Genomic DNA, 14,329 nt, shown 5'->3' with positions numbered 1-14,329 from the left:
CCTCCTGATTTGCAGACTTTGCCACTATGACATTTCCTAGCATGGACGATAACTAGTTTTGTTTTACCCGATTATTTCCTCTTTTGATCTGACTAGAGTGATTGAATGGTTCCCTATTATTCATGGGAATGTTTATTTCCTCCTCTATTTTTTGCATGTTAAGGGAACCTGAGTAAGAAATTAGTTGGATAAGTATGTAGTAGAAGAGTGGATTAGATCATAGGAAACAAAACTCAGGTGAGCTTAGAATGTTTAGAATTCCCACCACTAGAGGAAGAGGAGGTCTCAAAAGTGGAGGATTCACCATCCGCATCTCACGTGCCTATAGACTAATCAATTCTCCCTTTATTCATATGACCGGTTCAATCTAATATCTTTAGCGAACACTTGGACCTATTGAATGGATAGAATGTGAGCATTTGAGCCAAAGTATTTTTATTTTTCCCAATTAAATTTTATTTTTTACTGTGTTGTGTCAAACTACTTCTTCATCAAAAGTATGGGTATTTTTTGGTTTCATTATTGTATCTATTGTTTTATTGGTTTCTTATTCAAGTTCCTTGAATTTATGATTGCTTGATGTAACATAGTATATATCACCTTAAGCATCTTGATGGCATACAATCATTATTTGGAGATTCTCTAATCTCCTAACATGTAGTATAGAGTTTTGGTTGGTGGTTGGATATGTATTTTTTCAGGTTGCACTGAAAGAAGGGCACACTGCTCACAAGAGGATTTATAAGGTCATCCCACAAAGTTCTTATTCTTGATATATTTATTGTATTCATTGGATATTTGGATCTATATAGGGCAACACTGAAGGACTATCCCCCAACTTTGTCCTCCCAGTGCCCCTTGAGCTGGGTTGTATTTGATTTATTCAACTTAACTAATGGCTTCGACCTCATGCTTATCAAAAAACAAAAAAACCATCCATATGAGATGCTAGTTGGTTGAGTTCAAATAAAATGAAGAATTGTTAAAGAAAGCAAACAAATATACATAGTGATGTGTGAAAATTGAGAAAGAAATAACAACAAAAATATGAATGGGTGAGAAAGTTCAAATAGTCTTACATTGGTTTTGGTAAGTTTTTGACCATTGGTTTGCTATTCGAATTGTAGAATTTCAAATAGAAAACACCTTTTGTGTAAATATATATTTTTCATACCCTTTGAAGTTTAAGAATCAATTAAATTGAAGATAACTAATTTTCATAATATTTTTTATTTAAAATTTGTATCTATATTTTGATAAGAAATATTTCTTAAAAAAAATTTAGTTTTGACTTTTGAATATTGTCCTTCTTTATTAATGTCTAAAATTCTCTTAAGAAAATAAACACTAAACAAATGTAATATTTTTAGATAGTATGTTATTTTTCATAAATCTAAAAAATCTACATAATAATATAATTAAATCAATTCATAAATATATTATATTGATAATAGAGAACATTATAGCAAATAAAATTATTTTAAAAGAAAGTCATACAAATACAAATATAAAATAAAAATTGAATTGTAATAACACGTGACAGTTTTTTTGAACATATATTGATAATGTTGTTAGAATGTTTAACTTGTTGCCTAACCAAGCTTGACTCCATTTTCAATCAAACATGCTGATGAAAATCATGTAAACAACTTGATAACAATAAATACAAATTCCAATAAAACAGATTTCTACCACATTTTAAGAAAAATCAAATTTCTCAATCTAATCAAATTTGACTCCATTTGCAATAAAACTTTATAATAATGAACATTCCAACACAAGTACAAATTGCATACTAAAGACTACCACCATCTATGAACACTGAATTAAAAAATAACAATAATCACAATACTACACCATTGATTACGTTGGTTTGAATGTAATTTGTGGTTGGCCACGCAATTGCAATTATTGTTGGTAAGATTCACTTTACCGATTTTAATTAATTTCAAAATATTCATACACGGATTCCACTGAATTTCAACGAGATATGGAAGTGGCAATGATTAGGGAAATCCAGAGCGAGGGTGGACCTTACAGCACATGCATTCAAGATGAATAGCCCGACACAAGTCAATTCCTCAGAAAAGCAGCAAATCGGGAGAGCAATATTCTCATGATCAATGACCCAGATCGACAAAAAAGTATAAAAAATCTGGGCTCTATCATGCCTTCGTTGCTGACATAAAGCTTATTGATTAATCCTCCACATTCAGCAGACAGACTGATTTCGAAATCAATCAAACTAATAAATATAATAAATACAGAGAAACGTGCAGTTGAGAAAACTGAAGAGACATTGCTGACGTAACGGGTGAGGCGTGTTGGGGTTGTTCTTTATTGACTGGGAGGTCGTTAGTCTTCCCTTCCTTTTCGCATTGCCACATGGCCCAGATGCATCGAAGTTGCAGAGAAACAAGGCGTGCTTTCTATCCTTTACTGTTTATCCTCTGATGGCCGTGACACAATTAGTTACCATTCAGCACTGGCGTCATTGCTGACATTTTGTTTTAAAGTGGAAAGCAAAACGCATTAGCCTCAGCGGATGAGAAGGAAAATCCCAATTGGCTTGGGCTATAAGTATGTGTTAAGAAAGGAGAAAATTAAAAATTTGATCTTGTGTGGAAGAAGATGGCTGTTTCATTGGATTTGGAAGGCTCTCTGGGCCGAACAAGCAATGCATGGACGAGTGAAGACAATGCTCTGTCCAGATCATTCAGCAACCGCAGAAGCAGTGGCGTGGAGAATGATGAAGAAGCTCTCAAATGGGCTGCTCTTGAAAAACTCCCTACTTATGACCGCCTCAGAAAGTCTGTTCTTAGTGAAGTTGCAGCCACTGGAAGTTTCAAATACCAGCACGTTGATGTCACGACAATTTCAGCTGAAACGCGGAGGAAGTTTATTCAGAGAGTTCTGCAGGTTGCTGAAGTCGACAACGAGCGGTTTCTTTCCAAATTCAGGAAAAGGCTTGAGAGGTAAAATAAAAACTCAATCTTTTTGCATGAATGATGATCAAATCAGCGAAGGGTGATGATATTGATAGTGAAAATGGGTGTAAATTACAGAGTGGGGCTTGAGTTGCCAACTATAGAAGTTCGGTTCGATCACCTCACTGTGGATGCCGATGTGCATGTTGGAAGCAGAGCTCTTCCTACTCTGGTCAATTTTACTGCAAACATTGTTGAGGTAAACTTCAAGCCTCATCCATTTTCTTGGTGGTATTGTGATAAAAGAAAGAACGGGTCATGGATATTTTCTATTATTTTGTGCTGATGTACCTCTACATACGGTGTTCTGGTGAAAAAAATCCAATCTTAGAAGACACATGAAACAAATAACTGACCATGCTGATAAGCTGCTGATTTTAGTTTACAAATTTAAGATATATGAGAAGCCGTGAAAAATGACAGACAAGATTCAACTTGACACGGAAAGAAAATCAAATATCATAGAAAAAATAGCAGATTGAGGAAATGGGAAGGAAAATCATATAGCAAGGAAAAATTAGCTGATTGAGGAAATGGGCTGGGATGATTTTTAATATTTATGATTATATTGTTCAATTGTGTAGTAAATTTTAACATCATTTCATATTGCATTGCATGATCCATTTTCAGGATGCAAGTGAGAGAGTCAAGAAAATGGAAAATGGATCATGTAGCGTGATCCAAAATCTTGATGATATAAATTACTACACTATCGAATCCAAATTTTTTTATAAAATATACTGTTTACTGCAGGAATTAGAGGAATCAAAATTAAACCAATATGAACATGATTATTTTAGCTGTTGTACTAATATTTTAACGATCTTGAATCTAAGGGGAGGGTTCTATCTGGTTTCCCAGCTTATTTTGGCTGGCAAGTACTGTTCAAGTTCAATTATTTAGGAACAATTTGTGGGTATGAATGTTTAATTTATTGGAAGTCGTTTCCAATCTCTATTCAAAAATATTATAAACAATTTTTGAAATTAAAATTTGGCAAAACAAAAATGGAGGCAAATATCTCAAAATTTTGGAAACTGTAGAATCAAGTGACATCTTTGTGCAACAGATCCTTTAAAATAGAAAAACATTCCAAATTATTGTTTTTAAATTTAAAATTTTACATGAAAAATCCCACCTGCTCAGCACACTCAAACAAAGACATGGCAACATGTTGTTTCTGTTTATTTATTACTCCTGGACTGTTGATTCCTGGGCTTCCTCAGCAATCCTGATGCATCGTAAATTTGACCTTTCTTTGTGACGCAAAGTACTATTTATAGGCTAGCTGTTGTAAATTTTATCTGATTTAATTGAAGTTATAAACTAGTAATTGATATAAGGGAAGGAACTGGAAGGGACCAGGAAGCCAGATGTGATGGTAGCTTGCCTGGTTTTAGGATTAAATTTACTGCTCCTGGTAGTGGGGTGAGAATGTAATTGAATTTGAGGAGCTTTCAATTTAAGCGTATACTAACAAATATTGTTGTGCAGGGGTTTCTCAACTCCCTGCACATATTGCGGTCAAAGAGGAGAACTCTTACTATCCTTCATGACGTAAGTGGCATCATTAAGCCTTCACGGTAAGTCTGTTCTACCATAGCTGAATTTGAAGATGTCCAAAATATATAAATGGAGAACTGCAGGCTTTTTTGGTCTTGAAATTAACTATTTACTATTGCATTCAGGATGATGCTTCTTCTTGGTCCACCTGGAGCTGGGAAGACTACATTGCTAACAGCTTTGGCTGGAGACCCTGACCTCAATCTCAGGGTAGGTTGAAATTCTATGTATTTTATACTACCCAGAGACAGTTTTTGTTGTTTAGAGAAGATAAGCTTCTTTGCGTCTGCTGAAATGTTCGCGCATATTTGTTGTTGTTATTTGCTCCCACGCCCCTAACTTGATCTTGTTAATTACATCAAATTGCTTCTTATAGTCTCTTTGTCATCGAGAAAACACTAATATGACTACTTGCCTTTTCACAGATTACCGGAAATGTGACCTACAATGGACACTCGTTGACAGAATTCGTGCCACAAAGAACATCGGCTTACATTAGCCAGCATGATTTGCACTATGCAGAAATGACTGTAAGGGAAACACTGGATTTCTCTGGCTGGTGTCAAGGAGTCGGATCAAGATATGGTGGGTTTTTTATAAACGTGTTACTCTCAACTGCTCTTTTTTCTCAATTTTGTGACCATACTGATACTGATACTGATATTTCTGTTGTTTATAGATCTGCTGCAAGAACTTTCGAGACGTGAGAAGCAAGCAAGTATCAAACCAGATCCAGATGTTGACGTTTATATGAAGGTAAGTACTTCTCCCATAGGACTGTTTTCTCCTCAATGAAATCTTTTCTATATGATTTATGCAAGCTATTCCGAACTGAGCTGTGCTATGTTCACAGGAAACAGCAATTGAAGGCCAGAAGACCAGTCTTGTCACGGACTATGTGTTGAAGGTTGGTTTTTAGAAATTCGGTACTCGTATGTACAAACTCTTCATAGATTTTGAGTATTAAGATTATTCACCTAAGGAACCACATTCTTACATGTTGTAGATTTTGGGACTGGACATCTGTGCTGACATAAAAATAGGAGATCAAATGCTCCGTGGAGTCTCTGGAGGTCAAAAGAAAAGAGTCACTACAGGTGTGATATCTAAGAAAGTTCCTTGATGGAAAAGTTGAAGTAATTTCATTTGAATTTATTCTAATGGAACATAACAATTGTGTGATTGTTATTGAACATTTCTTGCAGGGGAAATGCTAGTTGGTCGTCCAAAAGCTCTTTTTATGGATGAAATTTCAACAGGGTTGGACAGTGCTACAACTTTTCAGATAATCAAGTGTCTACGGCAAATTGTCCATGTCCTAAATGGCACAATGTTGATAGCTCTTCTGCAACCTGCTCCTGAGACATACGAACTATTCGATGACATTCTCTTATTGTCTGAAGGAGAGATTGTGTATCAAGGACCTCGAGAGCACGTGCTTGAATTTTTTGAGTCCATGGGTTTCAAGTGCCCAGATAGAAAAGGGGTCGCAGACTTCCTGCAGGAAGTAGGTTTTTTGATCCATTATGTAGGACTTGGTGATATTTAGGTGGCAAACTCAAAACATAAAGCTTCATTTGTTTGCACACACGATATGGCACTTGGATGCAGATTAATAGGCAAAGTTCAAGTTTACTATTAACCTTGATCTAGAGGTCAAAATCCAGTAGCACAAAACTCGAACATAATATGGAAAACTATTTCCTTGTGGAATTTCAAGTGGGATTTCTTAATGACCTTAAAAAATGTACTCCATTTTCAATACTGCAGCTTAATCCTTTTTAAACAAGTTTTCTGTTATATGTAATTTGTTAACTCTGTTTTTGTGTTTTAACTGTTTAAATTTGACAGGTGACTTCAAGAAAGGACCAAGAGCAATATTGGATGGATAGAAGTAAGCCATATCGATACATACCTGTCAAAGAATTTGCAGAGGCTTTTCACTCATTTCACGTTGGCAAGCGTCTTGCAGAAGAGTTATCACATTCATATGACAAAACAAAGAACCATCCTGCAGCTCTTATATCTACCAAATATGGTGCTAGTAGAATGAACATGCTCAAAGCTTGCTTCTCTCGAGAAGTGCTGCTAATGAAGAGAAACTCTTTTGTCTACATATTCAAAACAGGACAGGTGAGTCACTAGGATCCCAAATTTGGAGAGCTCAAGCATTCCTTTTATTCATCATATCAGAGAAAGAAAAATGAATACTGACAAATAGATGATACAGGTTGCAGTTGTTGGGGCAATCACGATGACCCTATTTTTGCGCACAGAAATGCACCAGAAGAGCATTACAGATGGAAATCTCTATATGGGAGCTATGTTCTTCGGTCTCGTCCACATGATGTTTAATGGATTTCCAGAAATGTCAATGATGGTTGGCCGCCTTCCAGTTTTCTACAAGCAAAGAGACCTCTTATTCTATCCATCTTGGGCTTATGCATTGCCCGCATGGATGGTGAAGATCCCACTATCTTTTCTAGAAGCATTGATTTTGGTTTCTATTACATACTATGTTATTGGCTTTGCACCAGAAGCTGAGAGGTATACCTTAAAACTCTGTATCTTTGCTTCATAGGCAATCTTGGATGCGTAAAAATCATACTAATTCACTCACAAGAGGTTTAATAGTTCTTTGTGCATGATAATGCTTCATAGGTGTGGCAGATATCATAAGAAATATAATGATTTTATCTTAAGAATTATAAACCACTTGCTGCATTCATAATATTGTATTGAAATGATTCTTTTCAACACAAACCTTCCATCTATAGTTAAGAGATACAGACGGAATAATTATATCTTCAAATTACTCGACCTAAACAGCTCTAAGCTTTTTTCCTCCTCAATCTGAACAGAGCACTTGGTAATGATCTTCATGATGATTTCAAGAACTGTATAGAAAAAAAAGTGGTCTGCGTATGAGTTTTTGCTGGCATTATTACATGTTTGTACAATTTGGATTTTTAAATTAATTGTCTTCATTACCTGTGCCAAAACAATTGACGCCTTTACAAATACAGAGTTGTTCGTATATCCCCTTTAGACACATTATTTATTCCACTTAATTGATTGGTTTAAGTTGCCATTTTCTACAATTTTTAGATTAGATTGATGAATAAAAAGGATTCCTGAATATAGCCATGTGCCTTGAGCACGCTTATCTGCAAATTATTTGACACTGATAAGGCACCACATATCTTTCTGTCACTCACTCATTCAGGTTGTCAATGTATTCCAATCTCTTCAATAATTTGGACTCCACCTTGCCATATCCACTCCATGAAACTTTTACGAGCATAATCAACATGAAAAAAGCCATCGTTTTGTATAGTACTTTGCACAAGTACATGGAAAATCTATAGACTTGGTAAAACATATTAGAATCATCTACATTTAAGCCAACAAAAGCTCAAAAACCAACATTGTAACATATTTACTCAATCAGATCGCCTATTTTGTATTGATCATTGGATCAGTTGCTCTTTTCCTTCACCTTCCAACTCAAATGCATAAACATAGTGTGATTTGATATCAACAAATTCAAATAATAGAGATCAGTAAATTTAAATGAGGGTGTACAAGCTTTCTACACTCAAGCTGTTGTTTTAAATTTTCAGTCCATTGTCCAAAGGATGCAGTATGGGAGACTAAGGACCAGTTCACCGAAAGCAAACAATTTTCAGCATTACTTCGTTTTAGCTATACTTGTCCTGATTTTTCCTTTTTTTCTTTTCTAAATTTTTATATTTAAATTAAGTGTTACAAATATGGCTCAAGAGCAACAATAATACACAGGATACAAAAATTGGGCTAGTTTATGCAAGGAGGCATAAATTCATCAAACTAATTAGAGTATCCAAATCAAAGGATATTCATAATCTATCCATCAGTACATAATTGCATAACTAGCAACCAGAATCCAGGAAAATTATGTAATAGAGGTTTTCATGTTCTTCTATTATCCTTAAATAACAACTAGAATCCAGAAAATTAATGTAGTAGAAGCCTTCATATTTTCAATTAGCTTTTCTCAAGTAAGCTACGTGGACAAATAGTAGTAGAACTTACATCAAAACTATAATAACAGTCGCAATGACTTTCAAATAGCCAAAGGTGGTTCTTAGAGATCACTTTTTTTGTTTGCAGATTTTTTAGGCAATTACTTGTCTACTTTATGCTCCATCAAATGGCGCTGGGGCTCTTCAAGCTCGTAGCATCACTGGGTCGGAATATGATCATCTCACAAACATTTGGTTCATTTACTTTAGTTCTTGTGTTTGTTCTTGGAGGATTTGTGATTTCTCGAGGTTAGTATACACTTTACAGCATTAAACACACGAGGTTATTTGAATTGAAGAAAATGACTTGTAGCAATCTTGAACTTTAAAACTATAATAGAAACGCTTGACTGTATCTTGTTTCTTCAACAGAGAATGTACCCAGCTGGTGGATTTGGGCATATTGGTGCTCCCCATTGTCTTACAGCCAAAATGCCCTTGCTGTCAATGAATTTTTGGCCCCTAGATGGAATAAAGTAAGTGAAGAGAATTCTTGGATTAATCATCAAAGGCTAGCAAGCATTGACAACCACCTTAATTTCATTTGAATATATCACTTCCATGCAGTCAATTAGTACTACTCGTATTTTGTACATTAATCCATCTAAATATTTGACTTATATGCAGCCCAGTAGTATTACCTCAAACGAGACTTTGGGGAACGCAATAATAGAAGCTCGTGGTTTATTTGCTGAAGCTAGATTTTATTGGATCGGTATTGGAGCACTGATAGGATTCTGTGTACTGTTTAATATTCTATTTACCTTGGCTTTGACCTACCTCAATCGTAAGTTGTTAAATGCACTATTGTTTTTTCTCTTATATTTGTATTTCTATGGTAAGATTGGAGATCTAATCGAAGTTAGAAACCTTTATACCTATAGCGTATGGAAAATCTCAAGGAGTACTATCTGAAGATGTAATTGAAGAGAAACATGCAAACAGAACCGGAGAAAGTAGCCATGGAGGAAAACTTATATCTGTAGATGCATCTGGAAAACATTCCAAAGGTATGTCTGAATCTACTCCTGAAACATTTTTTACGGCTTGTGAATGTCCAAATCTACTCCCTGAACCTGACTTTCATTGTTTTAGCCAAGGACATAAACATATATAAAGATTAGCAAGTTAGCCAGTAATAAACCAAGAAATTAATTTGAGATCCTTTGCTGCTTGTGGATGTCCAAATCTACTCCTCAAAGCTAAACTTCTTTGATTTTATCCAATTACAGGAACACAGTTTAGAAAGTTAAGTAGTAATGACTCGAGATTTCGTGAGATGCAATTTACTGCTTATGAATGTGTGGGTCTACCACAATAGATAAAATGCCATGTCTCAAGATAGGGACTAAAACACGTTTCAATTTGAGATGGTATTGTTTACTATCTATTATAAATAGTGGAAAATAACTATCATGTTGAATGTAAATGTAAATTTTCTCTGTGTCTTGAGTATGACAACACTACAACTACAAAAAGTAGAGCCAGAGCTTAGAAAGTGTTTTGAACAGTAACTGAAAGTATTCTATTACTTGAAAAGAAAAATGAAAATATGAACTGAAAATATGCTATAGAGAAAAGATGTTAACATGCTCAAATGAAAAGCTAACGCACCACATTAATTGAAATTCCAAGACAATAAGGGTAGCACTGTTCATTCACAGATTGTAATATTTTTTTTCAGGCCATGCATACTCTCTAGAGAGAAGAGAAAGCTCGAACTCTGAAATCCACTCTTCCCATGACAGAGAACTCTCTGATCTCCAAGACTCGGTACCTCACAAGAAAGGAATGGTCCTTCCTTTCCAGCCACTGTCAATGGCTTTTGAAAACATCAACTACTATGTTGACATGCCAGAGGTTGGCTTATAGATTTGATTGATCTAAGTTTGTTTATTTGGCAATTGTTTAACATGATTAGCTTCTCACAAAATAGGAAATCTTGAGCTAATAGAGAGTTCTTTTCAGGAAATGAAAAATGAAGGGATGGATCAAAAAAGGTTGCAACTTCTTTCCAACATTAGTGGATCTTTCAGGCCAGGGGTGCTTACAGCCTTGGTTGGAGTTAGTGGAGCTGGAAAAACCACATTGATGGATGTCCTAGCTGGGAGAAAAACAGGAGGCTACATAGAAGGAAGTATAAGCATCTCTGGATACCCAAAGAAACAAGAAACATTTGCTCGCATCTCAGGATACTGTGAACAAAATGATATCCACTCCCCAAATGTTACAGTCTATGAATCACTCCTGTACTCTGCATGGCTTCGTCTACCACGGGATGTGGATGAGAGAACTAGAATGGTGGGATCTCAAGTTCTTCTCTTTACATAGAATGGTTTGGATTGGCAGTCTTTCCTTTTCATGGAACTAAGCTAGCAGGTATTTTGGTGATCTTTGTTGTAATGACTACAGATGTTTGTGCAAGAAGTGATGGAACTTGTTGAGCTTACTCCTCTGAGGGATGCTCTAGTTGGGCTTCCTGGGTCAACAGGTCTTTCTACAGAGCAGAGGAAAAGGCTTACCATTGCTGTAGAACTTGTTGCTAATCCTTCCATAATCTTCATGGACGAGCCAACTTCAGGATTAGATGCCCGTGCTGCAGCTATAGTGATGCGTACTGTACGCAACACAGTGGATACAGGTCGCACTGTCGTCTGTACCATCCACCAACCCAGCATTGATATCTTTGAATCTTTTGATGAGGTAAATCCAGCTATTTTCAATATTCAAAGATGCCATAAATAACAATCATTCATATTGGATGCAGTATATCTTTGAATCTTTTGATGAGGTAAATCCAGCTATTTTCAAAATTCAAAGATGCCATAAATAACAATCATTCATATTGGATGCAGTAAACTTCATAGTGCTTCCAAAAGGGGAATTGTAGTGCAAATGTCTGAAATAGGACAGGTCTATTAATGCTTACGTTTCACTTCTTTGTCTTGCTGAACTGCAGCTGCTACTTCTAAAAAGGGGCGGCCAAGTGATCTATGCAGGTCAATTGGGTCAGCATTCTAATAAACTTATTCAATATTTTGAGGTATATTTGGCTTTTCTATTCACTTATGGTTTATAGCTACTGATTCATACATCGCGCATTCCATTGTCAACAAATAGCAGAAATTTATAATGTTTTTTCTTCTGTCATTGATTAGTCTGTGGAAGGTGTTCAACCAATTACAGAAGGATACAATCCAGCAACATGGGTGCTGGAAGTCAGTGCGGTATCTGTTGAGCAAAGTCTCGGCATAGATTTTGCTGATATCTACACAAAATCCTCACTTTATGAGTACGTACTTAATGATTGAACTTTTTGAAGGAAAACTATAGTCATCATTATTGCACTCGAAGGACTTTTAGAGGATTGAAAATGGTTATTTCTGTTTGTCAGATGGAATCAGCAACTTATTAAAGAATTAAGCACCCCTGCTCCGGGCTCAAAGGATCTAAATTTTCCAACACAATATGCACAGTCGTTCCCCGTTCAATGCATGGCATGCCTTTGGAAGCAATATTGGTCATACTGGCGTAATCCACACTATGTTGTTGTGCGTTTTTTCTTCAGCACAATAGTTGCCCTGCTCTTTGGGAGCATCTTTTGGGACCTTGGGACAAAAAGGTTAGATGCTCTTTTAACTGGTATAATAGTCTAGATTTTGCAATATCCGCTCGCAACCTGAAGATTAGAGTTTTACACCTTCGCTATGATTATAAATTGATTTAATTCAGTTGTCTCCTATCGTGCTTGCAATTTATTTGAACACTGTACACTTGTTTTGCAGAGGCAATCAACAAGATTTATTCAATATTTTGGGAGCAATGTACTGCTCTGTACTTTTTCTTGGAGTAAGCAATGCATCCAGTGTACAGCCTGTGGTCGATGTGGAACGGACTGTCTTCTACAGAGAAAGAGCCGCTGGAATGTACTCAGCATTCCCTTACGCCTTTGGACAGGTACTCTATATTCTGCCGCTGTCATCTTGGCAAATGATATTTAACTATGCAATTTCAGGTTAATTAGATGATTCTTTTGTTATTCATTTATGCAGGTAGCGATTGAGGTTCCTTATGTTCTCGTTCAATCTATAATTTATGCCCTCTTGGTCTATTCCATGATCTCATTTGAATGGACAGCAGTCAAGTTCTTCTGGTTCCTCTTTTTCATGTATTTCACTTTTCTTTACTTCACCTTCACGGGAATGATGACCGTTGCCATAACTCCAAACTTTCATGTTGCGGCAATCATTGCATCCGCATTTTATTCCACATGGAACCTCTTTTGTGGCTTCATCATTCCTCGACCTGTAAGTTCATGTTAAAACATTTTTGCTGAGGCATATTGTTGTATATATTGCTGGTTAAATTAAGCTTTGAAATATGTATAGGAGCGAATCATGACAATGAAATTTGTTTTCTATGAACCAGAAAATGCCTGTGTGGTGGAGATGGTACAACTGGGCGACGCCCATTTCATGGACACTCTATGGTTTGGTTGCATCACAGCTTGGAGATGTGGATACAGAGATGGAGACAGCAGACGGCAAAGTGGTGGTGTCTGAATTCATAAGGAATTATTTTGGGATGAGACATGACTTTCTGGGAATCGTAGCCTTGGTGATTGTTTGCATCCCCATCGGCCTGGCGATCATATTTGGTCTGGCCATCAAAAAGCTCAACTTCCAGAAAAGATAGGGATTACATATAACCCCTTTTATAAATGTTTGGTCCGATCATTGAAAAGCCCAATTGCAATGCTAAAATCTTATCGGCAAATGTACAGAACTCTCCATTCTCAGATTTGCAGGTTGAAGCACACTACTGATAAAGATTGAATCGGCAGAAATTAGCTGCAAAGCAAGCGGCAAGAATAATATATTCATTAACTTACTGGAAAGTACAGAAGATCTATGAGTTTTTAAATGATTTTTTTCCTTATTGTCTAACTCCATACCATTAATTCAAACAAATGCCTTCGGCTATCGTACCAAGCATTCCTATCATAATGTGGCATTATTGGAGCAGTTGTCTTAAATATGTTGACCAGTTTCAGCTGGTAATTGCTTATACTAATTTAGTTTATGAAGACTAATTAAAACTTTAACTATAATTTAAATTTAACTTTTAAAATATTATCCATTAATATTTATTGATAAATAATAATTAGCAATGATAATTTAAAAATAATTAAAATGAAATTTATAATATAATCAGATTAACATAATAACTTACAATAATTTAAACTAAGAAGTTCATATTATGTTTTATTATGTAATATTGGTTATATATAAATATAATATTTACTTATATTAAAATTTTATATTATTATAAAAGTTTCAATAAATTAGTGATATTTAAAATATCTAAAATCTTATGTAGAAGACTTAAAATAATTGGGTCTATTAGATTGTCAAAAAAAAATTATATGATTGATTAAAAAAAATTACAATTAGACTATAGAAGATATAAAATTTAAAAATATGAATATAGATATAAAAATAATAGTTAGTCTACAAAATTCCATTTAATCATTAGTGAATAGAAGAATTCCAAAAAATAAAACAATGGTACTTAGCCCACTACAAGTACTAATAAAATGAAAATATAAATGGCTTGTCATTTTCTCGTTAGTTTTTGTTTAGAGAAATAGAGGAGAGGATTAATAAGTGAATATCTTAATTTTGTATCTTTCAAAATTCTATGTGAAAACTTCAA

At 35.2% G+C, this 14,329-nt stretch overlaps 1 protein-coding gene across 1 annotated transcript; it reads left to right on the top strand.

Annotated features, from left to right (window-relative positions):
• Positions 1-2,385: 2,385 nt before the first annotated feature.
• Positions 2,386-13,620, top strand: LOC149552223 (ABC transporter G family member 39-like). Its single transcript, XM_089787740.1, has 24 exons — positions 2,386-2,975; positions 3,066-3,186; positions 4,482-4,570; positions 4,676-4,760; positions 4,976-5,135; positions 5,230-5,306; positions 5,404-5,457; positions 5,557-5,647; positions 5,756-6,057; positions 6,402-6,683; positions 6,781-7,097; positions 8,703-8,863; positions 8,987-9,090; positions 9,242-9,401; positions 9,499-9,624; positions 10,299-10,474; positions 10,583-10,915; positions 11,027-11,317; positions 11,574-11,657; positions 11,773-11,906; positions 12,009-12,236; positions 12,400-12,571; positions 12,667-12,921; positions 13,043-13,620. Exons 1-24 carry the CDS (start codon positions 2,632-2,634, stop codon positions 13,307-13,309), a joined length of 4,413 nt encoding a protein of 1,470 aa, XP_089643866.1. The 5' UTR covers positions 2,386-2,631; the 3' UTR covers positions 13,310-13,620.
• The last annotated feature ends 709 nt before the right edge of the window (positions 13,621-14,329 follow it).

The sequence above is a fragment of the Cupressus sempervirens genome, chromosome 6 (assembly GCF_028749045.1).
Source record: "Cupressus sempervirens isolate cs-2001-9-10 chromosome 6, ASM2874904v1, whole genome shotgun sequence".
NCBI classification, from domain to species: domain Eukaryota; kingdom Viridiplantae; phylum Streptophyta; class Pinopsida; order Cupressales; family Cupressaceae; genus Cupressus; species Cupressus sempervirens.
Note: the sequence above shows the minus strand (reverse complement) of the source record. Positions and strands in the feature narration are given on the sequence as shown.

Bases quoted from the DNA above. Each gene is read 5' to 3' on its own strand.
- LOC149552223 (XM_089787740.1), top strand. From the start codon at position 2,632: ATGGCTGTTTCATTGGATTTGGAAGGCTCTCTGGGCCGAACAAGCAAT. The intron at 10,475-10,582 runs GTTGGCTTATAG...AGTTCTTTTCAG, and splicing joins ACTATGTTGACATGCCAGAG to GAAATGAAAAATGAAGGGAT. The intron at 11,318-11,573 runs GTAAATCCAGCT...GCTGAACTGCAG, and splicing joins TCTTTGAATCTTTTGATGAG to CTGCTACTTCTAAAAAGGGG.